The 27750-nt window shown below is 29.6% G+C and overlaps 4 protein-coding genes across 4 annotated transcripts; 2 read left to right on the top strand and 2 right to left on the bottom strand.

The window, feature by feature from the left end:
* Positions 1 to 15: 15 nt before the first annotated feature.
* Positions 16 to 15160, bottom strand: LOC149890770 (uncharacterized). The gene is made up of 6 exons (XM_090082158.1): positions 14804 to 15160; positions 13994 to 14196; positions 12990 to 13046; positions 5137 to 5323; positions 724 to 857; positions 16 to 571 (listed from the first exon to the last, which is right to left on the bottom strand). Exons 2-6 carry the CDS (start codon positions 14186 to 14188, stop codon positions 356 to 358), a joined length of 789 nt encoding a protein of 262 aa, XP_089938284.1. The 5' UTR covers positions 14189 to 14196; positions 14804 to 15160; the 3' UTR covers positions 16 to 355.
* A 6844-nt stretch (positions 15161 to 22004) lies between these two features.
* Positions 22005 to 22580, top strand: LOC149890769 (zinc finger MYM-type protein 1-like). Its single transcript, XM_090081969.1, has one exon. It carries the CDS (start codon positions 22005 to 22007, stop codon positions 22578 to 22580), a length of 576 nt encoding a protein of 191 aa, XP_089938095.1.
* A 70-nt stretch (positions 22581 to 22650) lies between these two features.
* LOC149890768 (uncharacterized) lies at positions 22651 to 24107 on the top strand. The gene is made up of 3 exons (XM_090081968.1): positions 22651 to 23052; positions 23423 to 23613; positions 23792 to 24107. Exons 1-3 carry the CDS (start codon positions 22651 to 22653, stop codon positions 24105 to 24107), a joined length of 909 nt encoding a protein of 302 aa, XP_089938094.1.
* A 2626-nt stretch (positions 24108 to 26733) lies between these two features.
* Positions 26734 to 27221, bottom strand: LOC149890767 (uncharacterized). Its single transcript, XM_090080940.1, has 2 exons — positions 27205 to 27221; positions 26734 to 27148 (listed from the first exon to the last, which is right to left on the bottom strand). The coding sequence occupies exons 1-2, from the start codon at positions 27219 to 27221 to the stop codon at positions 26734 to 26736; spliced, it is 432 nt and encodes a 143-aa protein (XP_089937066.1).
* Positions 27222 to 27750: the final 529 nt, after the last annotated feature.

Below are 27750 nucleotides of genomic sequence, written 5' to 3'. Positions count from 1 at the left end.
CCGAAATAAGACAACTTTTGTCAAACAAAAATACAGTTTCACCTCTTTATTTAAAAGAAAGATCAAAAAAGAAAAAAACAAAAAGTTAATATTACTACATATATAAAAAAACAGCATTTGATTGAATACATAACTGTTCATAATTTCTCCAGCATAAAAGTATTAGAAAAAAAAGATAAAGAACGTGAGGAGAGAAAACATTTTGTGACATTCAGTGATAAGAAATTGTACAAATATTTAGAAACGACCGAGAACTTGAGGAAGTAAGTCAAGACAAAAATAAAAACCTTTTTCAAATTTAAACAAAATTTAAACACAATCTTAATGAGTGTAATAAAAATATTTATCTTCATGCTTACACTATACGGTTGTCAATCAATTTCACCTTATCGTTAGAGGAGAAATTATCGTAGGAAACCACGGGAGCAGGTGAGTAAACTGGTGGGGCGCCTCCATAAGGCACATGCTGGTTGAAGAAGTAGGGCTGTTGTGGATGATAGCTTTGATTGGTCTGAGCGTTTGCCATAAAAACCATAGCTGGAGGCTGTTGAACAACCATTCCAACAGAAACCTATAGAGAGATTCGTTAAATTATTAATTATTTAATTATTAGTTCTTACTTTTAATATTGTTGATTGTTAGATCGATCTGAAATGTACAACTTTTACAGTAATGCCGTAAACACAATGGTTACCATGATAACTTACTATTGACAAAAAATACCTGTTCTGTGTTGCAAAGTGCACAACAGCTGACATAAGAAGATATAAAAGCAACAAATCCACATAAAGCCACACCAATTACTATTCCCAAAAGAAGAGGCTCAACAGATGACATTTCTTTGCAAGGGGCATTCACTTTAAAAGAAGAGCTTGTATATTATTCACTTTAAAAAGAACTTTTAAAATGTATAAGTGTGTGTATGCATCCATGTATGCTTGTATGTTTTGTTTGTTTGTTTGTTTGTTTGTTTGTTTGTTTGTTTGTTTGTATGTATGTAATATATGTATTAGGGTGTCCCGTTTTTAGGGTCACATTTTATTTTGACTGCTCCTAGCATTTTTCTGCTGCGTATGTGTGAGAAAATGAGGTCTGTAAAGTTTTAGAGCTCTAACTTTATTTTTGTGACTACACAAGCCACCTTAAGTTTAAAAAATCATGATTTTTGGGTGAAAAAAGCCTATTTTTACAGTGCTTGTGTAGTCACAGTTTGAAAGATACAGGCTAATCTTATGTTGAACCATGTACTATTAACCCTCATTAGTTAGAAAAAAATTGGAAGCAGTTTGAATAAAACCGTTACTTAGGTTTGAAGTGAGTTCAAAGATACGCAGTTGACGCAATTCACCCATTTTTATGCGGTTTGACGCGGTTGACAAAACCAAACAAAATACTGATCTAATCATTATCAAATGGGTCTAAATCGATTTCTGAACCCTTTTCACACCTAATTAGACCAACGAAAATCCAAAATCGGTTAAAAAGTACTACTTATATGTTTAATTTTGTTTATATACTATACTAGACATTTTAACCACTAATTCTACAACATATTAACATTTTCTTTTCTTTCCACCACTCCCTTGGGGTCTTCCAGCCTTTCTTTTCTGGTCCACTGCTAGGAGAAGATCTTGCCTCAGCTCTTCATTATGGCTTCCATCAACAAAGTCCTGTATAAGCTTAACATTCCTTTCTGCAGCATCATTAGTTACAGGAATGTTGGAGATAAATTCCTTGAACTTTGTGTAGCCAGACAATCTGTTCCACATACTAGGTGGAATCTTCATCCATTCAAGCTGCTGGCTATCCATTTTTAAGATGTTAAATATCAAAATGGATTCTGAATCAACAAACTCAGACAACCTGGGCCTCTCTCCTTCTCTGTCAATGAAACCTGATACATTAACCTTCTTATACATAAATGACAGAGGAACATTTTTCTTTGAATCATTTATCATCAGGATTCTTTCAGCAATTTCAGTCTTTTCCTCATCTGACACTCCAGGATCCAATAAACTAAATGGGATTAAAGTTGGATGAAGATACCATGTATGGTTTGCAATGCTATCGAGACATATGGCTGCAACATTAGGTCTGCTCTGCATGTATGACTTCATCTCCCAGATTGCTTCTATGTCATGTCTTGGAGAAATTACAGTCTGAGACGCTACAAACTCAGAGATGGCTTCAACTCCTCTTTTTGTAGAAGCTGTGGAAACAATATCTGTCATTTGGCTCAGAATTTGCAGCTTCATGTAATATATAGCCTGTGCCATAAACCTTGCATGATGAATTGCTCCAGGTTGTCGAACTCTCAGTTGATCAATCTCTGGGGATAAATAGAATTGAACAATTTCTGCTAGCTCCCAATAATCACCTCTGGGTATTTTGTCTTCATCCAATAACTTTGTGATGATTACTAGGGATACTCTAGCAGCATTGTCAAGTTGTTGATTTACTCCATATTTGAATTTGCAAAATTTATTTTGATCAATCTGAATAAGAGAAAACTCATCCAACAGTTTCTTGAAGAATTGATTATCTGGACCTGAGGTTGAAGAGCTTTGCAACATTCTTAATATGACACTCATAGATATGATGTCTGCAAGCAAGATGCATAACAGGTCTTCCAAGATAGATGTTTAACCTGGAATTTACTCCTTTTTCTTTGCCTGTATTTGACGCAGTGGTGTCAAATACTAGACCTTTAATGTCTTCTTTGAGTGAGTTTTCTTCTAAAATCTCAATAATCTTCTCAGTATGACAAGCTCCAGTAGAATCAGTGACAGGAGGTACTCCAAGCAAAAAATGTTCTCCATCGCAAGTTACACTCAGTGCTAAGCGTTCTCTTTTGAGTTTCTTTCCATCAGTATACTCTTTGACTAGCTTTCCATCATAATGAAGAATCATGTTTGATCCAGCTTTTGCTCTTAAAGCTTCCCTTGCTTCCTCCGCTGTTTCCTGTATGACCATTCTGCCAATTCTGTGTAAATTGGATTTTGACATACCTTTACTGGAAAGTCCACTTGTATTAGCCACCTGCTTTAAAATATCGGATTGAGCTCTGATGCTTACATGTTTAACCTTCGAAATAAGGGCAGTATCTCCTACTATGCCAGCAGATGTAGATGGTTGTGGATCTATCTCATCTTTACTCAAGTCTATAGAATTAGAGGTGTCTGTTTCCTCTGAAGATAATTCTGTTTCACTTGAAGATGAAACCTGCAGCTCAGACTGATAACTCTGGTCATGATCTGCTCCAGACATTCTTACTCTTGCCTGTTGAGATCTTTGAGCAGAATAAATGTACCTTTTATCTTTTTTCCCAATGTACATTTTCCTGCAACTTCTTTGATCATTTATGAAAATGATATCTTCTGCCTTGTCTACCTGAGATCTTTTCTTATCTTTCTCTAATATTTGTATCACATCACTGGTCATAACATCAAAAAGAACAGGCAAAATATTGTCTTTGAAAATTATTCTTTTTTCTACTTCTTTAGTGTTTTGCCTTTTTTGAAGAGAAATCAATTTTTTGTGCTTGGCTAGCAATTCACTCATTTTCTTCTGTACTTTGTCCACTCTGGATGTTGGAATTCCAGCTTTTTCATAAATAGCAGTGACCTTTTTAACCAAACACTGACAATTTTCCTCACAAATGAGCTTGAAATCATGAGAGAATCCACAGCAGAGAAGGGTGTTATCTTTGATCTTAGGATTTTCAAACTTTAAAAAATAATAATGCTCCAAAATGTCTTTGTTAGAAGGGAGTTGATTGTCATTCAACTTGTCACTTATACTCTTAAGAAGAAATATTTCTTTCTTTTTTCTGGTTTTAGCCATTCTGTTCAATTAAGTTTACTCTCTGCACTGGAGTCAAATAACAACTATAATATACAGAAGTTTATAAAAGTGTCCTATCACTTAAAGAATTATAAAGTTTTCTTTCACATAAAAAAGATAAAGTTTCTGAAAGTTCCAATAATAGTGTTCTATCACTACTTTGAAGCACTTTTGGTAATCCTTCAGTTAAGCGGTATAAAATAAAATTATTCTTTTGCTTTTAAAACGTTTCAGACATTTTTGAGACAATGCAAGAAAGCAAAATGATTTATAACTTTAACATATTATAACAGATTTTGGATTTTCGTTGGTCTAATTAGGTGTGAAAAGGATTCAGAAATCGATTTAGACCCATTTGATAATGATTAGATCAGTATTTTGTTTGGTTTTGTCAACCGCGTCAAACCGCATAAAAATGGGTGAATTGCGTCAACTGCGTATCTTTGAACTCACTTCAAACCTAAGTAACGGTTTTATTCAAACTGCTTCCAATTTTTTTCTAACTAATGAGGGTTAATAGTACATGGTTCAACATAAGATTAGCCTGTATCTTTCAAACTGTGACTACACAAGCACTGTAAAAATAGGCTTTTTTCACCCAAAAATCATGATTTTTTAAACTTAAGGTGGCTTGTGTAGTCACAAAAATAAAGTTAGAGCTCTAAAACTTTACAGACCTCATTTTCTCACACATACGCAGCAGAAAAATGCTAGGAGCAGTCAAAATAAAATGTGACCCTAAAAACGGGACACCCTAATATGTATGTATGTAATATATGTATGTATGTATGTATGTATGTATGTATGTATGTATGTATGTATGTATGTATGTATGTATGTATGTATGTATGTATGTATGTATGCATGCATGTATGTATGCATGCTGAAGAGGTTTTTACTTAGATTTTTTAACATAGTAAGATACTCCAACATCTAATGGTTGGAGTATACTCAAAAAATGATCTGATAAACATGCCAACCTGATGGGGCCTTTTTTTTTTTACTACCAGCTTGCTTCTGATGTAATTGCCATGCTTCACTAAAAGCTTTTACTTTTAGAAAGAAGTAAAAGATATTTCAGACCAATATGCTCCACAAACATAGATTATAGTTAGCCTACTACTTTAGTAGGCTAATTAAACATGTTAGATTGAGACAAATTTTTCATACATGCTATATAAGCACATTAGCATACACGCATACAAACAAAAGCCATATTGTATTGTTCAACATAATCATATTGCATTGTTTAACAATAATATTTTTAGGCTCTAAAACTATATTACAACTTACTAGAATAAACATCCTTGAAAAGTTCACTTGGATTTGAACAAGTACAAATATTAAGTAATGTAAGACATTTATTTTCTTTATTCAGTGTGGCTATAGGCATCCATACCACCATAATTATGGCAACATATATTGTACATCCAATGGCAGCTAACATACCAATAATGTTAAAGATCAGAAATGCAACCATCTAAAAACAAAACAAATAAGATAAAAATCACATGTGGATGTATTGAGGGTAAATATAAATTTGCCATTGTGCATATTTAAGCTGTATTTTAACTTAAAAGAAAAACAACCCAAAAATAAAGAAACAAAAAAACGTAAAAGTAAAAAGAAGTTTAGTTAAACTTTTTAACTTCCACTAAATTTATTTTATATTTATACATTCATAGGTAGGTGCTAAGGTTAATATTAGGCACTTGTGTAAGAAATATCATTTAAGTAATTCAGGGCTTGAAATAACATTCAATCATCAATCAAATACTGACAAGTATAATAGGTAATTTTATCTTAAAAGTTAATTTGACTTAATATAATCTTTATATTAACATTAAGATAAGCATAATTTTGAACAGTAATTGTGCTTTATTTTATGCCCTCATAATTGAATCCCCATTTAAGCAAAAGTAACTTCATAAAACAAAAATATTTGTGGTAACATAACTTGTTACAATAGCTCTTAAAAGTATGTAAAAGGTCATCTTTAGTTGAATAACTCTGCAAAAAATCAAGATAAACTCTTGATTTATAATATTTAAATATTCACGAACTATTTCTTATCCTGTTAGTAAGAGATTAAACTACTTTATTTAATGAGATGCTAAATTACTAAAAGTTTTGCTTACATAAAAGAAAACTCATAATTCAAGAGTATGTTGATGACCCTTTCAGAGTATTTTTATCAACAAGTTTTTTAAACATTTATTTAGATAAACTTGAGTAAACAATACATTATTTGTGCATGAATTTGGCATCACATGCTAACATAGCATATCCAGGAAAGACTTACATAGTGAAATCTGAAAATATTTTGTCTAAAAAAGCAAACCATTCAACATGTTTTGATTTATTTTTGTTCCACTGGATCTGTTCACTAAGCAAAGAAGTCTGGATGATTGCAAATAAAAGACAGAAAGAAAAGACAAACTGCTATTTCATTTGTTAAAAGCTGAATATTCAAAAGTATGTTGATGAACCCTTTGTTTTTGTAATTGACAAGTTGTTAAAAAATATTTTTTTGATAAAACTAAGTAATTTAAACCTATATAAAAATTTCAAAAACATTTAGTCTAAAAAAGCAAGCAATTCTTTGAGTTTTGAAGCATTTTTTATTTATAGAATCTGTTCACAGAGCAAAGAAGTCTGGCCAGTTTGATTTCAAAAAAAAAAGAAAAAAGAAACAAAAAAAAAAAGTCAAACTGCTTGTTATTTAGAAGCTGACCCAAAATTGAATGCAGCCTTAATAACTGTTGATTTTTAAACCAATTCTGGGGTAAACTTGGTATTTCAACTACAAAATGTCATTTGAATGCAGCAAATCTACTTGAAAAACATCTGGCAAACAAACCATTGATATCAGCTATAAATTGAAAAGGAAGAGTTGAGTTTTAAAAAAAGCATTTATCAAGGAACTCACAACCATAGTCAAAAGCACTCTGAAGCAACCAATCTAAGTTTATTCCAATTTTTAGGCTTGGTGGAAGAAATAAAATGGTTTGGGGATGTTTTACTTGTAATGGTTCTGGTCCAACTCATCAAGTTGATGACATAACCGATGGAAATGGATACAAAAACATTATTAGAGGTGTGATGCTGGCCATGGAATTATATTCCAAAAAGATATTAATTCAAAACAATGATTAAAAGTTGTGAAGGAGTTTTTTCAATCAAAAAAAATTCAGTTCTTAAATGAATATCTCCAAACTTACAGTTAAACCCTATCAAAAAATTTTAAAAATTCATGGCATAAAAACCATTGCTCAGCTAAAAGTTTTAATATTTTTAAAAATGCATGCAGTAAAAGTAATTGTATTTTTTGATGTAATATTTATTGACATTTTGTCCTCGTCTTACTTTAATCTATAAGTTATCTATTATGTAGGCAAAACTTTTGTAATTTAACATCTCTTTTTAATCAAAGTGGTTCAATCTCTCAATAATATCATAAGTAATTGACAAAATATTTAAGAAGTTTGCTTGACACGGTTATCATGAAATCCAATATTGCCAACCTAGCTGACCCAAGAATGCCACTTATATGGGGTGATAGTGTACACATCCCAGGGTCACCTGATGCAAATTTTAAAATCTTTTAGGTACGTCTGCGGGAAAAAAATGACTTTGAAGTTACAAAAATGGAAAAAATTTACCTTCATTTTTGACATAGAAAAACTGCTGTAAAATCCATACCATTTGTCATAGACCAATAAAATTTGGAGGCGATGTAGCCTATGTCAATACCAAGATTTGGGTAAAGTTTTATCCCAATCCTTGCAGTATAACAAAAGTTATGGTAGTTTTAGTGTTGATTTTTTGTTGATTTTTTCACTTACAGTGCAAAACTTTTCTGATTATGGCCTATTACAAGCTCCAAGGCCATAATGTGGGTAACACATGTGCTCCAGTTGAATATACCAATAACATTATAAAATAAGAATTTTCATGTTCTTACCAAAATTTTATGTTTTGGGGGTTAAAACTGTTGTTCTTGGTTGAGCCCTATTTACAGCATATGCACCTTTTTCTATATAAAACTTTATATGACAGTGCTATTAGTGCCCCATAAGCATTCTTTTAACTAAACCACTACCTTAGAAGTTAGTTGAGACATTTTAACAGATTTTTTGATGAAAATTATGAAAAATCTTGACATTTTTTACTCTTGTAAATTTGCGCTTATTCTACACATGGATTTAGCCCTGAGGATTTGTGAGCAAAGCAAAGAAATGTGTTGAAAACCTTTTGCATGGGATTTTTAACTGGTCAACATGTATTTTGTGTTGAAAAACCCATTTCATACATAAAATCACCAAAAAATGCCTAGAATTTCCTTAGTGCTTTGTTTCCAAAATCATTATCAAATGTATAAACTGTAAAGTTCAATAAATTTACACTAACAGTGAATTAATTTCTAAAATTGATTCAATTCTATTCATTTCTTGTGATATCTTGACACTCTTTAATTTATTTGATATGACATTTAAAGCACTGGTCAGCTTATTATTCTTAAATTGAATATTTTTATCTGCTCTATCATAAGATATACTTAAATTTAGTTTCAAAGTTTTAAGTGTTTTAGTTTTGCTCTTGATCCATTTTTGTTTTAACAACGATTAGAAAAAAAAAAAGGGTTTGCATAAGAGGAATTAACAATGTCAAACCTTCATCAGGTGAATAAGAGCCTACATTATTAACTTGATTTTTGCTTTGGTTTTGTATGCTGTGACATACATATCATAAAAACTTAATATAACAACAAAACTTTGTTTTTGTAGCACTGAAATGAAACGTTTGCAGAAATATCCAAAATTGTTAAACCTTTCACTTGAAAATTGTATTTGGTAAAAAATTTGCATTTCATTTTTATAATATAGAAATTGTTAGGCTGAAGCCTATTGCTTAGGTAAATATGTAGCTCTACTTGCAGCAATATGTTATTTATTTGAAATACACCTGCTTGAGTCAATGTGACGTATATGTTAGTGTGTTAAATTCAAACTATCAAAGATGGCAGGATTCTAAAGCACATCATAATCTTGAAATCCAATCAAAAAAAGTCTAGGCATCTCTTATGATGACATTACAGAGTCCGCTAGTAATGTTAATAATGAAATAACATTGCCAGATATCTTAATATTTGTCAATCATGTTCTTTAATTTCATATTATGGCTAAGTTTGCTTAGGTACACAGCTACAATCCACTGGCTCCTTAAGATGCCAAATCAGGCAAGAAACCATGAGCAGAACAGAAAGTGTGTCTGCATACTCTGCCTCCAAAAATCTGGCCGACAGATGACTGCTTTTCAGGCTGAAAGAGTTTGTCGCATTTACCAGACAAATCTTGATGTGTGTGACTCTTGTGTGCCTCAAGGTATTTGTTAATCATGCAGAACTGCCTTAAGATGAAAAGAGGAAGGAAAGGATGTTGTTTGCCAAAGTTGTTTGATTTCAAAACTATCCGAGTCAGAGCTAAAACATGTAGTCATGTGTGTGATTGCTTGATTTGCAAAATTGGACAGTCTAGGTTTCAAGAAAAAGCCTTGTGAACCTTGTGTAAAAATGAAAGTGAATCAAATGCCAGCTGTGAGATGCAGTACTTGCCTCAGCCCATTAGGTAAGGGATTACCACATCGTCGTTCACAGCTAAAGTTCAGCGAAAATATACTGAAATTGGCTTCATTAGATGCCAAAGCTGCAGAACAGATAGCATCCAATGTGATTGAAAGTAAGTTAGCATCTCCAAAAGCCATAATTCGTTTGGCAAAAGCATCTGGAGGTCATCCACTCCCTGTTACTCCAGGTACAATGTCAGCAAAAATTAATTATAATATTATAATTTTGTAAGTGATTAAATATAAAATGATAGTTTTTGTAATTTTTGTTTGCTGGAGGTAATGAATGCAAATTTTCTATAGGGTCAAATGCAGCAAGATTAAATTCTGCCACATCAACATTGACAACCCAAGACCTAATCAATGTACAAATTAACACTGGTCTCTCCAACAATGGGATCAAAAAATTAGTGAAAACTGTTCATCAGTCATCAGACAAGAAGATGGTCGAGCCCAACTTTTATGCCAATTTTCAAATGGCTGGTCAAAAACCTAAGGAGTTTTTTACTTTACAGACTTAAAAACCACAGATTCCAAAGTTTGTGACACAACCCATGCTGTTATTCATTGCAAATATTTGTCTGTTCTGGTTAGACAAATCATTCAATCCAGGTGGCTACTTTGTTAAATTAGGCATTGATGAAGGCAAAGGTTTCCTCAAGTTTTGTGTCAGTGCTATTGAGAGTTCCACAGAACAAGATAAATCGAACTCACCACCTCAAAGGCGACTTTTGAGTTCCAGAGCAGCAAAAGCAACAAGTGTGAAAAGACAAATTCTTGTAGCAGTCTCTGAAGATTTGCCAGAAACCTTTTCTAATATTCAAAAGGTCTGGTCACTCATCAATGATTATTGCATGTGACATGAAAGTTGCCAACATTATTTGTGGACTTCAAATACACTCAAGCATGCACCCTTGTTATTCATGTGATATTGACTCAAAGAACCTTGCTTGCAGAGCTGTCATTGAAACATTCAAAAAAGTTTAATTTGGTTGTGACTTCATGCTTTAGAAAAGTACAAGAAAAGGATTTTTCTTTCAAGATTGATCAATTTAAAGCCACATATTTGGCAATCCAACTCGGAAGTGTCACGCCCAAAATCTACACAGTATTCCACCACATTAAGGACTTTGTAAACATGAAACAATTGCCCTTAGGACAATTCGGTGAACAAGCTGTTGAGACTGCACATCAAGATTTTCACCAGCATTGGTCACGATACAAGAGAGATAAAACCCACCCTGAATACAAAGGAAGGCTGTTCAGTTGACTTGTGGATTTGCAGAGCAAACACCTTTAGAAAATTATTAAGAATTTTCATCCATTCAGCTTCATTTTAGTGGATTAATATTAATTGTTAGAAGAGAATTTAAGCTCATAAGTAACCATTTTGATGAATTATAGTCAATTTCAAAAAAAATATTTAAAACTTGTGCCAATCTTATTTCAAAGTTTAGTGCCATTTGAGAATAGTAAGCTGACCATTGCTTTAAATGTCATATCAAATAAATTAAAGAGTGTCAAGATATCACAAGAAATGAATAGAATTGAATCAATTTTAGAAATTAATTCACTGTTAGTGTAAATTTATTGAACTTTACAGTTTATACATTTGATAATGATTTTGGAAACAAAGCACTAAGGAAATTCTAGGCATTTTTTGGTGATTTTATGTATGAAATGGGTTTTTCAACACAAAATACATGTTGACCAGTTAAAAATCCCATGCAAAAGGTTTTCAACACATTTCTTTGCTTTGCTCACAAATCCTCAGGGCTAAATCCATGTGTAGAATAAGCGCAAATTTACAAGAGTAAAAAATGTCAAGATTTTTCATAATTTTCATCAAAAAATCTGTTAAAATGTCTCAACTAACTTCTAAGGTAGTGGTTTAGTTAAAAGAATGCTTATGGGGCACTAATAGCACTGTCATATAAAGTTTTATATAGAAAAAGGTGCATATGCTGTAAATAGGGCTCAACCAAGAACAACAGTTTTAACCCCCAAAACATAAAATTTTGGTAAGAACATGAAAATTCTTATTTTATAATGTTATTGGTATATTCAACTGGAGCACATGTGTTACCCACATTATGGCCTTGGAGCTTGTAATAGGCCATAATCAGAAAAGTTTTGCACTGTAAGTGAAAAAATCAACAAAAAATCAACACTAAAACTACCATAACTTTTGTTATACTGCAAGGATTGGGATAAAACTTTACCCAAATCTTGGTATTGACATAGGCTACATCGCCTCCAAATTTTATTGGTCTATGACAAATGGTATGGATTTTACAGCAGTTTTTCTATGTCAAAAATGAAGGTAAATTTTTTCCATTTTTGTAACTTCAAAGTCATTTTTTTCCCGCAGACGTACCTAAAAGATTTTAAAATTTGCATCAGGTGACCCTGGGATGTGTACACTATCACCCCATATAAGTGGCATTCTTGGGTCAGCTAGGTTGGCAATATTGGATTTCATGATAACCGTGTTGATTTGTTTCAAAGATATTCAAGTATAATGTGATATTGTTAGTTATTCAATTATTAACATTTAACATTTTTTAATGATGAAAGTGAGGATAAAAAGGTGCTTCAAGTAAAGAACTCTTAGTCAAAAGATACATAACTGTGAAACTTATGAGATTTTGACAAAGGCAAGCTGTTCAGGTGATTCCAGTGTCACTATGTTAAGTGCAATGAAGTTATATATTTCAAAATCATGTATAGAAGGAAAGCATAAGTTCTTGAATTTTACCAAATATTTGGTAAAATTCAAGAACTTAGCTTGATCTGTAGCAGATTTATTCAAGAAAATGTGTAAAATTGATACAGATTTAAAAACCAATTAAAACTGTAGACTCAACTACAAAGCAAATCTACTTTAAATCATCTGGCAAAGAAACCATTAATACATAGTGTAGATAAGAATTGAATAAGAAAATAGATAAGAATTGAATGATTGAATAATAGCAATAACAGTATAATAAGAATTAAAAAGGAAGAGTTGAAGTTTTAAAGAAAGATTTTCTCATGGAAATCACAATAATGGTCAAAAGTACATTGAAGCAATTAATGTACATTTATGATACTTGGTTCTGATGCAGTAAGATGACTTGAAAGAGTTTTTTCAATCAAAAAAAAATTGAGTTCTTCAATTTTTAAAGTCAAATAATTTTTAAAAATTTCAAAGAGTAAGCTTCATTTATTACAGAGTTGTTCAAGAAAATGTAATTGCCAACATACTTTTGATTTCTACTGTCATCTAAACCACTAAAATATTAAACATTTTTTGTTGATAAAATTGAAGGTAAAAAGATGCTTTAAGTAAAGAATTTAAATTAAAAGATACATTAATGAGAAATTTATGTTCAATTAATTCTAGTGTTGCTGTATAAAGCACTTTAAAGTCATATATTTAAATTTCATAGGTATAAGAAGAGCACCAGTTATCTAAAAATGAAGATATTTCATTTTTAAGTGTCCTTCTTTATGCATCAATTTAAAAAGTGATAACTTACTGCACATATATTTCTTGTACAAGCAGCTACTATGCCAAGGATTCCAGGAATAAACAGCTATAAACAATTATTAAAACTGCATTAAGAAAAATATTTCCCTCTATCTACTGTAAAAAGAACATATATATATATATATATATATATATATATATATATATATATATATATATATATATATATATATATATATATATATATATGTTCTTATAACAGTAGATATATATATATATATATATATATATATATATATATATATATATATATATATATATATATATATATATATATATATATATATATATATATCTGTGTGTGTGTGTGAGTTCTTTTGGCAGCAGATAGAGGGAAAAAAAAAGAGTGCTTAAAGTAAAATTCTGATTCTCCCAACAGTTGAGTGCTTAAAATCACAGCTGAATATATATTAAATTTTAAAACAGTTTTTAAAGCTTAAATGAATATAAAAAAGTGTAAAAAAGTAAAGGCTTTACATATTTAAAACTATATTTTAACTTGACAAAAATTTTTTAAAATTGTTTATAGAAGTTTCGAATATGCGATTGTCTTTGTGAACTTTCATTATGATTTGCAGAGAAAAAAATTTCTAAAGAATTAATAAACTTTATTTGCAAATCTAAAACATTTTTCATCTAAAAACAATTTTTCTCCCAAATGGTATTAGAAGTATTGATTTTTTATAGAAATAATAATATAATGACAAACAATAGTGTGTGTGTGTATATATATATATATATATATATATATATATATATATATATATATATATATATGTATGTATGTATGTATGTATGTATGTATGTATGTATGTATGTATGTATGTATGTATGTATGTATGTATGTATGTATGTATGTATGTATGTATGTATGTATGTATGTATGTATGTATGTATGTATGTATGTATGTATGTATGTATGTATGTATGTATGTATGTATGTATGTATGTATGTATGTATGTATGTATGTGTGTGTGTATGATAAGTCTTACAGAGCATCCGCCCCACCAGTATATTCCAAACTGTACGTAAGCAGCTGAAGAGCCAGAAATGATTGAAATAGAGAAACCATCTGGTACTTTAGAAGCCAAAACCCAACCACACACAGAAGATATTATGCCAGAGATAAGGTAAACAAGGCCACATATTGCTATGGTTAATGCAAACCCTTTTTGAATTTGCCCCATTCTTTTGTCTAATAAAAGCAAGTTTATGCAATACTGTAATACAACACACAAACCTTTTTTTTACTTTTTATTGAGTTTAAAAAAATTATACAATACAAATTTCATCGGACTTTATAATATATAAAAAGTGAGCTTTTTAAATTTTTGTATCCAATAAAAGATTTAAAAATTTTTTCAAATGTAAAAAAATAATGAGTTAGTTATTGATAGAAGTTAATAACTGGACTGACTTTGGCCACCAATTGTAATTTTGTAAGGTTTGAGAAAAGATGTAGAAATCGTAGCTAAGAAAAAGTACCAGAGATTACAAGATTAATGAGCTTATGCTTCTATTTTGACTGCAGGAAAGGTAATAAAATATGATAGGGTTCCCTTATCCTATCAAAAGATATTAAATTGAGAACTGATTAAAGGTATCTTTTACAACAAATTGCAACATTCAAACTGGTAAATTGAAAATGACTTAGCTAATAAAAAATCTAGACTCATTATTCAAAATTAATCACAACAGCCTCCAGATTGTTATCACTTTAGAAAGCGAAAAAGAAGTTCAATACGTCCCAAAGTTAAGCATATTCTAGACTGTTTCAGGATTAAAACAAAATGTTTTTCTACCTTTGAAGCCCAAAAATTCTGATTGATCTTGGTTTGAAATTATTTACGCAATATTTGGACATTTATCTACACAAGTTTTATTGACACAAAAGGGAGTTCAAATATGTAAATAAACCAGCATTCTCGATGGTTAATGTGTCAAGATGTAAACATGGTGTTATTTTTTTGTGCAAAACGTGAGCTTATTTTTTTGTTGGAAACCACATCAGGCGCGGATCCAGGAATTTGTAACTTGGTGGGTAAACTTTATTTTCGCGGTTGAAATGTCGATAAAAGATCAATATTTTCACCTATTCGCCGCCAACTACGAGTATACTCGTAGCAAGTTGGCGTCATTTATTTGCCAACTACGAGTATACTCGTACTTAGCGGGATTTTGATATTTTTTAACTACGAGAATACTCGTACTCAGGTAGTTTAAGGCCAGTCTCCGTAAATTTGGAGTTTGTTTCGTTTATCTGAGGGTGACGTAAAATTGTGCCGTTCAGATCCCGCGGGGTTTCTCTAAACGTTTATAATAAAGCGGTGACTAAAAAAGTCCGACAAGAAAATTTTCTAATTTTTTTAGTATATATCATGAGTTCATAACATGAATTAGTATATAGTATAATGATTTATAACAAACCACATTATTTATTATTCAAATCTTGAATACTTATTACTTGCAATAGATTTCTTAAATTGGATGTAAATTGTGTTAGTGTATTTTACAAAATTAGTGCTCAATGTTCAGAATAGAACATAGAAAATAGAAAATGCTTAATGTTCTTAAAGAACAAGGAAATAGAAAGACTTCTTGACGATTCTGAAAAGAGAAACTGGCAGCACATGTGTGTGTGTGTGTGTGTGTGTGCGTGTGTGTGTACTTATATACAGGGTTCGTAGCCAAATATTTATGTAAAATTCCCTGACTTCTCCCTGACTTTTTTGAAAAATCAAATGAATTTCCCTGACCATTTTCAAGATTTGCAATGGTTTTTATAAAATGTTTAAAATTACTATTGTTATAAAATGCTAAAATTATACATGCTTTGAATGACAAAACTTATAAAACTTAGCTATTAATTAAGTTGGATGTTAGTATGGATTTTATTATACATATTAGTATGGATTTTATTATTAAGGATGACTAAGAATGAACACTAAGAAGTTTCAGATGATCTTCAAGAAAAATCGAAATATTATGCACATAAATTTTAGTTTCAGATAATCTTCAAGAAAACCTAAATATTAAGTATTAAAAAATATTCAACTTATAAAAAAGTTAAAAAGCCACAGTCAAATTGTAAAAATAAAATATGTGTGGTCATATAAAGGTGTTCGATCACATGCCTTCCTGTGAAACACTGTAGGGAATTTTTTAATTGTCAAAATAAATGGGTAGCACCAACAGAAACATAATAGCTTAATTGTAAAATTTCTCAAACAGAATTCCCTGACTATCTGAAGAAAAAATAAAAACTCCCTGACTTTTCTAGGTTTTCCATGACTTTAGCCAAAATTGGCTAATTTTCCAGGTTTTCCTGGTACAGTACGAACCATATATATATATATATATATATATATATATATATATATATATATATATATATATATATATATATATATATGTGTGTGTGTGTGTGTGTGTGTGTGTGTGTGTGTGTGTGTGTGTGTGTGTGTGTGTGTGTGTGTGTGTGTGTGTGTGTGTGTGTGTGTGTGTGTGTGTGTGTGTGTGTGTGTGCGCACAAAGGATGTTTTCAAAACCAATTGCAAAGGTTTTTCCAATTCATTTTGATGTATATAAACATTCAACAATTACCATAATCTTTAAACTTATTTAGCTGCTTTTAATAAATTTATGTAAATTACTTGTTAATTCAACTAATGTCCATGCATTTGTTGTCATTGATTTGTAATGTATTTTGAATAATAATAATTTTACTACAAAAGAATTTAATAAATCGATTTCTATTTCTTCCAAACAAATTGGTTAAATTCATTTTGTCCACGTCTACTAAAAACTACTGCTGATTTTATTGATTTATTTAATTTCAATCTAAATCTTTTTCTTTCTCGCAATACTTTCATTCTTGTTAAATAAACATTTTCTTTTTCTTCATTTTCTCCAGTTTTATTTATCTTTACTATACAAATTAAACATGCTATCAGTCAAATTTCAATGTGTTGTACTTAAGCAGGATCCATAGTAAAATAAATCATATTTCTATATAATTATAAAATATACTTGTAAATATTTTTTTTTTAGTTATATAGTAAGCATTGTAAAATAGTAATTGATTTATTTGACCAGGAAGTTCCATCAACTACATTAAAAAATAAAAAAAAATCATGAAAAGTACTCAAAAGAGACTATGCTGTCAAAATATATTTGGCAACTAAAAGAAAAAAATATTAAATTTAAATTAAACTGGTCTATTCTAAAAACTGCGCCTACCTATAATAACATATCTCAAAAATGTATATTTTGTTAACAAAAAACTTTGAAATTATTACTTATTTAGATCAAGAAACTTTACTAAATAAAAAATATTGAGCTTATTTCTAAATGCAGACATGAAAATAAGTACCTTTTAAAAAATTATAAAAACAAATGACCAAACTTATTAACCAAATTTACTTAATTCTAAATACCAATTAAAAATTATATATATATATATATATATATATATATATATATATATATATATATATATATATATATATATATATATATATATATATGCAACTATTAGCCTAAACTATTTGCAGACAGGTTTTATAAAAATAAATAGTTCTAAGTTAGTTCTAATTTTAAACTAAGGTTCTTCACGGAAGCAAAAGTTGAATTTTCGATAAAAAAAAAAGTTTTCGAAACTCTATTTTTGTTTCGGTAAGTTCGAAATAATTTCAAACTAATTAATTTTGCATCGAAACGATTTTTTCATTTCGAAATTGTCAAATTTGTTTCGAAACATTTTTGCGATTTCGAAATTCTAAAAATATTACCGAAACGATTTTTTACCTTCGAAATTCTAAAATTTGCTTCGAAATGTTTTTGCGATTTCGAAATTCTGAAAATAATACCGAAACGATTTTTTACCTTCGAAATTCTAAAATTTGCTTCGAAATGTTTTTGCGATTTCGAAATTCTGAAAATAATACCGAAACGATTTTTTACCTTCGAAATTCTAAAATTTGCTTCGAAATATTTTTGCAGGGATTAGAACCCCAAAGGTTCTTTTACAGGGATTAAAACGCTCAGGATAAGATAGGGGTTTGATATTTTGTGACATTTTGCGGAAAAGGGAGAAGGGGGATCTGAAAAGTTTTTTGCGTGACATAATTTGCGAATGACCACTTACCTCTACACGGTGAAATGTTTCATATAAAATATTAGCCCTCTCAAAGTGAATAAAACCTACCTATAGCAAAAGCTACTAAAGTGTTTTTGTTTACAATTTAAATTGTAAATTTTGAACGTAGAATTTTTAAAATTTTTACTATTCAAATTTTTACTTATTAATTATTGAATGAAGATGCTTAAAAGCATCTTCATTCAATAATTAATATGATGGAGGGAGATGCTATATTTTAATTTCTAATTTAATATGAAAGGAAAGGGAGTAAATATTTTATTCCGGCTCTGAAAAAACTACATTCTATTCAACAGTCATATTTGCTTTTGTTAACAAAATAAAATTAAAAAGATTTATAATGTTCAATCAAATAAAAAGAGATTAGAAATACATGTATAAGTACTACTATTTAACTAAATCGACTTTTAGTCGATTAGTAGAAAATCCAAAGTCGATTACATCGACTCTTAGATTTTTCAAAGTCGACTAATTTCGACTTTTAGTCGATTTAGTCTTAGTCGATAACAACACCAGTTTAAACACTTTAATTTTAAATTTGCATAACGTAAGTTTAAACTTTAGATTTAGAATTTTTATAGAACTTTATAGAACTTTATAAAATTTTATAGAATTTACATAAAAGTTCGTGCGCTTTTCCTAAATGATATAATTTAAAAGTTATAATATGCAATTCCTTTAAGGCCTGTAACGCACGTATATGAAACCATTGTTGCAATGTAAACGGCTAATTACTCTCTTGGGATTATTTAGATGAGATTTACAGCGATTTCAAACAATTATATTTATACCTTAGCAATCTTTTTGTTACATAACTAAAAATTTTAGTTCGAGTTGTTGAGGCAAAATCAAGTTATTAGGTTTTAAAAATTTACTAAAAACACGTGTTTTACAACACATTTTTGGCCATTATGGATAGTAAAATTAAAAAAAAAAAAATTAGCTGTTTTTTATTTCATTTTAATATAAATTTATTCTCATCAAAAAAAAAAAAATCATAATTTTGATTACTAAAAAAAACAACTTGTTTTCAGTTGTGTGCCACCTTAAATTTACCAAGATAGTATTATTTTGCCACATATATATATGTATAATATATCTATATATATCTATATATATTATTCATATATATGTATGTATGGCAAATTATTATATATATATATATATATATATATATATATATATATATATATATATATATATATATATATATATATATAATAATAATAATAATAATAATAATAAAAGGTATACTTGCCGAAAAACCCCGTGGTAAATTATTTAGGCACCCGGTTATTTTAATATTATTATGCAAATAAAATATAAGGTATTAAAATTACTTTTTGGAATAAATTTAACTTTCCAAAATTCTTTTTTTTTCTTCTTGTAATTAATTTCACTTTTCGAAATTCTTTTTTTTCTTTGGAAAATAATTCCACATTTCGAAATTTTGTTTTTTCTTTCGAAATTAAAATCAGTTTTCGAAATACACTTTTTTTTTTCGAAGTTAATTTCACATTTCGAAATTCTGTTTTTTCTTTCGAAATTAATTTTACTTTTCGAAATACACTTTTTTTTTTCGAAGTTAATTTCACATTTCGAAATTCTGTTTTTTCTTTCGAAATTAATTTCACTTTTCGAAATACACTTTTTTTTTTCGAAGTTAATTTCACATTTCGAAATTCCGTTTTTTCTTTCGAAATTAATTTCACTTTTCGAAGTACATTTTTTTATTTCGAAATTAATTTCACATTTCGAAATTCCTTTTTTATTTTCGAAATTAATTTGGCTAGTTCGATTATTTTCATAAGTTTTTATAGATTTCGAAAAGAAAGAAGTATTTCGGTACCGTTTTAATCGAAAATTTTCGAAATTTGCAATTTCGATAATGAACCCTATTTTAAACTATATTAATTTATAAGTAATATGTTTATTTGCAATTTATTCAAAGTATTGTAGCGTTGTTTTAATTCATTGCCAATAGCGGCTGGGCCGATTTTTACTGGCCCTATTTATTATGTTTATATTAATATTATTTTTGATGCGCGCGCAGAATTTGTTGTGCTTTCAGATGGGACGAAAAAACGCACCGCAGGGCCTCATTGAACTGGCCCTTGAAGAAAAGAGCCTTAAAAACATCGCTAAGTTCAAAAATTTCATCCACCATTTTTAATTCTCGATTTAAAGAGGGAAGAATTTACTGCTGCAAAAAGTCATTAGGAGTATAAATTAATAGGAATAAAAACATGGCAAACATGATATTTAAAATAATGTAACAGAAATTACTGGTATAAATGTTGGTCTGACATAAACATTTAAAGAGATTTAGGAGACAGTTAGGTGAAAGAAATTAATTTTTAATAATTTTCTGAAACTAGATCTTCTAGGACAAGTCATTTTATTCTATAATTATAAACAGGAATAATAAAAATTATAAGTTCATTGATTAGTTTGGAAAATTGATTTTAAAATATCATGGAAAAGTTTTGCACTTCTTTTATAATCAACTATCTTGTACATTTTATAATTTTGTTTAGTGAACTAGAATTTTCAGGCATATATTGTTTTATTTATTTTTAAAAATTTTAAAGCTTGTTTTCTTTTTTTTTTTACAGGGAAAAAAATTGTGACTCAACCATATTAATAATGATCTTGGTTTGTGTATTGTTTAGCAAGTTTATATATTGTGACTCGAGAAAGCTTAGCCATTTCTACGAATATAATAAGAGCTACAAACTGTTTGCACTTTTGAAATTCTTGTTCTTTTCTCAATGAGGGATTGCTAAAGTTTATTTTTTTCAAATAGCTTATGTATTATATTTTGTTGCATAATGAATCAGTCATTGAAAATTATTTACATTTTTTGGTGGCAGTTTAGTCATTCTACCTTTTAAGTTGCCAATTAGGTTGACACTGAACCAGAGCCAATATCAACCATGATGATAAGCATTCAACACAAGTTTTAAAGACTAGATTTTCAAGTAAAGATTAAAATTAGTCAATATTATTATTAGTTTGATACAACAAACTTACAAACAGCTAAACAACAGAAGATATAAATAACTTTTTTTTTTTCAATTACAAAAACTCTACCACTGGTGGTACTGTTACATTTCATAATACAACTTCAACAATTGCTGCTTCCAAAAAGGCACTAATTGAAAATATATTCAAAGTTTAGATTATTTAAAAATGTTGGACATTGACCGTTACCATCGAAATAAAATAATCAGAATATTTTATTGAAATTTTTTTTTTTTTGGGGGGGGGGGGGGGTTAAAGCTAAAGCCAAAGAACTTAAACTGTAAAAATATTCATGTATTGTTGTGTATGCTTACAAACAGATATGAAGTTTTTATTTTTATTACATAAAATCGTTAAAGCATCTTTGACAATGTAAATAATCTTGAGAAGTTTACTATTATTTATGACTGACATTGTAAATGTTGTATTTAAGAATTATGGATTTAATTAAGTATGAAAAATATGTATTTAATTAAAAAAAATATGTGTTGCATTATGAAAAAATCCTTTAAAAAACATGTTTAAAAATTTTTTAATGTATCTTCTGTTTTTCTTGACCTTTTCGTCATTCTCAGAAAACGTTATGTGAATTACATGTTAATCTCTGATTAACATGTAATATTATTCAGAGATAGTTAAATGTATATGTAATGTTACATTCTTTTTTATGTTATCGAGTGTTAATTAAGATTAAGTGCCCTTCTTGACTGAACTACTGTTGATAAAAATTTTTAAACCATGCGAAAGTCATATTCTAGTTACAATATAGTTTAAAGTTATCTTATTACAATAACTTAGGTTCATCAATAAGATAATTTAACATGAACAAAATTGATAGTTTGTTAGCTAAACGTTTCTCGTCATTGGGCCTTCAAGAAAAACTAGAAATCAAAAATCTTGGGGCATACCAACCAAAAGGTGTTCGTATAACTCAAGTTGATGGTAAAAAAACACGAACATTTTGTGTAGCATGGTTTGAAAAAAAATCATGGTTAAGTGTGAGTGATGAAAAAAATTCGTTGTTTTGTTTTTATTGTGTTTTGTTTGGTGGCGAGAGCTTGTGGACAGAAAATGGCTGTAAAGATATGAAACATCTCTCTGAGCGAATACAAAAACACGAATCCAGTAAAACACATATAAATAATTCGTTGCAGTTTCAAATGCTCGGAAAGACAAATATTTTATCGACAATTGATGCTGGATACAGTCTTAGCATAAAAAAACATAATGAATTAGTTGACAAAAACAGACAAACATTATCGAGGATTATAGATTGTATAAAATTTTGTGGTGTACACGAATTGCCCTTAAGAGGACATGACGAAACTATTGACTCAAATAATCGAGGGGTATTTTTAGATATGGTTTCATACACAGCTACATTAGATAGTGTTTAGCGATAATCTTAAAAATTCAAAAATAACAAAAAATACTTCGAAAACAAACCAAAATGACATTTTAGAATGTATGTATAAAGTATACATAGAAGAAATTAAACGTGAGATTGATAAAGCAAGATTTGTTTCCTTGCAAGCAGATGAAACAACTGATGTATCTTGTCGTTCTCAGTTCGTCATTATTTTGCGTTATTTAAAAGGTTATCAACCAGTTGAAAGATTTATAGCATTTATTGATGTTAATGATAGAACTGCTATGGGTCTTACAAATGTATTAAAAGAAGAATTGAATTGTTTTGGTCTGAAAGAAAAATTAATTGCACAGGCTTATGATGGTGCAGCAGTTATGAGCGGATCAAGGAATGGAGTCCAAAGTCTCATGAAAGAAGTTTACCCAAATGCCCATTATGTTCACTGCTATGCACACCAATTAAATTTAGTTTTGAAAAAAGTTTGTTCGTCGAATAAGCGAGTAAGAACATTTTTTTCTACTTTAAGTGGATTTGGCGTGTTCTTTACGTCCTTGCCAAAACGAAATGATTTACTTCGCGAAATTTTTTTTAAGCAGATACCAAGAGTTTGCGAAACACGATGGAATTTTCGTTCAAAAATAGTTACTTGCATAAAAGAAAACTAAACAAAGATTGTGGATTGTTTTAATAAAATCATAAACGATGAAGGATGGGATGATACAAGCGTGTGGCAATCTGTTGGGTTCAAAAAATGTTTGGAAGATTTAGAGTTCAACTTTTTTTTATCTTTCTTTTTATTCAATTTTAAAACATGTTGATGTACTTTACAATATATTGCAATCAAGTAACAGCAACACTATTACAATCAAGGAAGCTTTTGAAAAATTTGAGTTATCCATAAATTTTGTGCGAAAAAGCATCACTGATGAAGTTCCTGGATCGATTCTTAACGATTGCAAAGAAATACCTGAAAACCAAATGAAACGAAACACATCAATTGAACTACTAATAGAAGATGCTAAAGATGCTTGTGATAAAGTTATTTTCGAAATTAGCGACAGGTTTAGAAGCATTGAAATATTTAAATCATTTTCAATTTTGGATCCGAAAAATTTCAATTTTAACAGACAACATTTTCCTCGGAATCTTATAAAAAATATTCTAACAAACTATCCAATGCTGAGTGAAGTTAAATTGATGTCCGAATTAACCGTTTTGTATGAAAATGCTTTTTTTTAGTGATGTTGGCAATATTAATGCCCTATCCCAATTTATGCATAAAAATAACCTGATTGAAACATTTTCTGAAGTATCAAAGTTGATAGAGATTGTTTTGGTCACACCTGTGTCTACAGCTGATGCTGAACGGTGTTTTAGTACTTTAAAAAGAGTTAAGACACTTTTAAGAAATTCCACAGGTCAAGATCGGTTGAATGCATTAGCTGTACTATCAATACATAAAGATTATTTACAGGATATTGATCAGTTTAATCAAAAAGTAATCGAAATGTTTTCTCTTATGAAACAGAGAAGAGCAGAATATTTGTATAAATAATATGCTTAAATCTTTGTTTTTAACATCATTCTTTATTTCAAGAGATATTATACCTTTATAAAAATTATAGTGTTAATCGTAACTTTTTATATTTGTGACTTACTTCTAACTAACTAAAAGTTTTTACCATAAAATTAAAATAAAAAAAAAATCTAAAGAAGTAATATTAAAATCTGTTCAAATTATAATGCAGCACTTTCAGGGCAGCTTTTACTGCTTTTTACGAAGGTTCAATTCAATGCCATTAAATACTTATGCTTTATTTTGGGAGTATGCTAGCGCTTAACTCTGTCAACCAATCGAAAAACGCTAGCGACCAAAGACTTTCTAACAAACACCGAAGTATCAATTACGCTGACAGCAAATCGTTGCGATATTTTTCGGTTAATATTTGCTGGCCCCACCAAAGTTTAATGTCACCGGCCGCCACTGTATATATATATATATATATATATATATATATATATATATATATATATATATATATATATATATATATATATATATATATATATATATATATATATATATATAGTAACCACATGCTCTATTTTGTTTATTACGAATAACTTTCACCCACAGAAACCATTTTGTTTATGCGGTCATCAAAAAGCCTTTCAAAACAAAATCGCTAAATATTCCCGAGTTCTCGACACTTCATTGTACGTCGTTGAAAGAAATAATTAAACGTCGGATTTTCTACTCTACCTTCTAAATCAAAGTATGAAAAAACAACATAATTCAATATCGATGTCTTTTAGCTTGTAGATAACTAGAAAAGTTGTGCTTAACAATTTAAACCCTTATTTTTTGAAACATTCATCTTTAAGTTTAAGGACAATATGCGTCATCCACCATATTTTTGTCAATAATATTTTTTTCAACTTAGCCCAAATTTTGCAAAGTATTATTCAGCTTAGACAACAAATTTTCAAAAATAGTTTTTTGTAAAAAGAAGTTATAGAAGGTAGGACGAACTACCATAAAAATTTGGACTGGCCTTAAATTACCTGAGTAGTAAGCCGGCGTCATGAGTTTGCCAACTACGAGTAAACTCGTAGTTATACTAACTTATTTCAAATAATTTTTGTGCATGACTGGCTTTGTCTGTTCATTTTTTTTTTCTTTTCTTAGCTTCACATTTGATTTCAGAAAATATTACATTCAAGTTTTTATTTTAAAAATCCAAGGAACCTAATTTAAATGCGGATAAACGCAGAAATAGTTTAAAGCAGATAAAAGTAAAATATTGATATTGATTTTATTTTAATTTCATAAAAATTTTAGTGTAAACCTAGTCTTTTGAATGATACATTCTGAAATATTCATCAATACATAAAGGAGGTCTATTTTCACAAACAGCACATTCATATCGTGTTTCTTTACGTTTTATTTTAGAGTAGACTCGACATGGTTTTATTGGGAATTTTTTCTTTTTATTCGGTGGTATTGAAAACAAGTAGTAGAAGCTAGTTTTGGTGATTCGAGGTACAATTTCATTCAAACGTTCACCCAATAAATCCGCAACAATTAATTCTCTAAACTTAAGCAAGGAAATTGTTTAATCTACTCCATATTTGCTGTTTAGACAGTAAGTATTGAACAAAAAAGTATCAAAGAGATGAAGTGCTACTTTTTTATACCATCTGATTGTCTTTCTTAGGCAATCATAATATAATCCCATTTGTTCCGCCCTATCTACTCCTGACATACATTGGTATTTATCTTTAATAATGTAAGGTTTCATTTTCTTCTCTCCTCTCCTGTTTGTCACTTCAATCATTTGCAACGAATACAAGTTGCTAATCATTAGCACATCTCTTTTTTCTTTCCATTTAGCAACCATTGCTCCCTCTCTGCTTCTGCTTATAACGTCTCCGTGTTTCAGTTTTGCTTTTGTATACTCTTTTGGATTTGACTTTTGGTCAGTTCTTAAAGTACCACAAATATATGTTTTTTTGATTTATTATGTGCTTTATTAATTCCAAGGAATTGTAAAAGTTATCGGTGTACAGGTGATAACCTTTTCCAAGAAATTTTTCCAATAAATCTAAATTTTTCCAATAAATCTTTACTTTTAGTACAATACCATCTGATTCGCAAAGCTCAAAGAACTTGATACAATGCTTAAGTCTTTTATTTTTCACATACTGCCTGAATACAAGACATCCCTTCCAAAGCATCATTGACCCATCGATTGATATATTTTTATTAGGACAGTAAATATTATCCATTGTATTATTTAAGTGATTGAGAAGTCCAATAATTTTACACAAGCGTCCACTACCTGAATCTTCACATTAGTTGGAATTTATTTCGGGACATTATTCTAGAAAATAAGGGAAATCTATAGAGACTGTTCATAGACCAATAGTGTTCTAAAGATGGCATTTGACACACTCCATATGAAGAAGAACTTCATTACTGGCTTACAATCTTTAAAACGTGAGCTTCTTCTGAGGGGACGCTGCTTATTTATTTCTTGCGTTGCGAAGCAATTAGTTTCAACTACTACATAGTATTTATAAGCTCTTCTGTAACAAATAGTCTAAAGAAATCTAATGGCTTCTTGCTCTCCATCTTTATCTTCAAACCTGAATCGGACAATCGGACAATCCGGAAGCTTTTACCTTCTCTTCAAACCAGTAAATAGAATTTGTTTTACAATATTCGGCTCATCTTTCAATTGGTTTGAATTTCTAGATGGATTTGTTTCAGAAGTTGTTTCGTCAGGCAAAATATTACTTATAAGATCTACTTGTTGAGCTTTATTTTGATTTTGTCTATAAGCAAGACCAACCGTTGTTCTAGCTCTTTTCGGCGGCATTAAAAAAACTTCTACAGTGGCTGCTAGATAAATGTCTGTTAACTGATTGTCATCAATTTCTTCAGTGTTATTATCTTCAGAACCTGATTCTGATGCAGTCAAGCTCGAAGACTTAGTAGTATAAGCGAAAAATGAATCCGAACCTTCAATATCATCATCTTCGCTATCCTCACAATCTTCCATAATCATATGTGCTGATCCAATTGTGGAATATCTGTGTTAAGCTAATATGAGATAAATTTATAAATTATCTATTTATGAAAAAAAAACTCATCTATAAAACACATTAATTAGTATAGGGGAGAGCGGGGTTGATTGTCAAGCGGGGTTGGTTGTCACGCGGGGTTAAAACGTAGATAAGACTTAGAACTTTAAAATCATACAATCAAAATGTTATATAAAAAAAATATTTTCACTATAATTTAAAGCTTTTTTCAGCGTGTAGAAAAACAAGTTATTTGTTTTTATATGTTTTTAATATGAAAAAGTTAAATTTCGCGCACTTAGAAATTTCCTTTTAGCAAACGAAAATTATTTTGTTGTGCTTTGAATGTACATTTTTAATTTTTTTATTCATTTGATTAATTTAATTCACAAAAAAGTTCTCATGAAGTTCACACGCTTTTAGGTAAATTTACAGGTGTCTTGCAACTTACATAGAAGGGCTTGCATGTCACAAAATATATGGGGATGGTTGTCACAATTGCCTCGACTCCGTGTGTTGCAAACTAAACGCCGCTTTTAGATATTCCTTGTTTATTTGTCCGTATTATTGAGGAATATTTTAATGTTTAAGATATTTAAAAATCTAAAGTC

Source organism: Hydra viridissima, unplaced genomic scaffold, assembly GCF_058129835.1.
Source record: "Hydra viridissima isolate aposymbiotic clone 2 unplaced genomic scaffold, HvirCarnegie_v1 scaffold_3, whole genome shotgun sequence".
NCBI lineage: Eukaryota > Metazoa > Cnidaria > Hydrozoa > Anthoathecata > Hydridae > Hydra > Hydra viridissima.
This window is presented reverse-complemented; position numbering and strand designations above follow the sequence as displayed.

Bases quoted from the DNA above. Each gene is read 5' to 3' on its own strand.
- LOC149890770 (XM_090082158.1), bottom strand. From the start codon at position 14,188: ATGGGGCAAATTCAAAAAGGGTTTGCATTAACCATAGCAATATGTGGC. The intron at 13,047-13,993 runs GTAAGACTTATC...AATTGTTTATAG, and splicing joins ACTGGTGGGGCGGATGCTCT to CTGTTTATTCCTGGAATCCT. The intron at 572-723 runs GTATTTTTTGTC...ATCTCTCTATAG, and splicing joins CACTTTGCAACACAGAACAG to GTTTCTGTTGGAATGGTTGT.
- LOC149890769 (XM_090081969.1), top strand. From the start codon at position 22,005: ATGAACAAAATTGATAGTTTGTTAGCTAAACGTTTCTCGTCATTGGGC.
- LOC149890768 (XM_090081968.1), top strand. From the start codon at position 22,651: ATGTATAAAGTATACATAGAAGAAATTAAACGTGAGATTGATAAAGCA. The intron at 23,053-23,422 runs GTAAGAACATTT...ATTACAATCAAG, and splicing joins TTTGTTCGTCGAATAAGCGA to GAAGCTTTTGAAAAATTTGA. The intron at 23,614-23,791 runs GTTTAGAAGCAT...GCTTTTTTTTAG, and splicing joins ATTTTCGAAATTAGCGACAG to TGATGTTGGCAATATTAATG.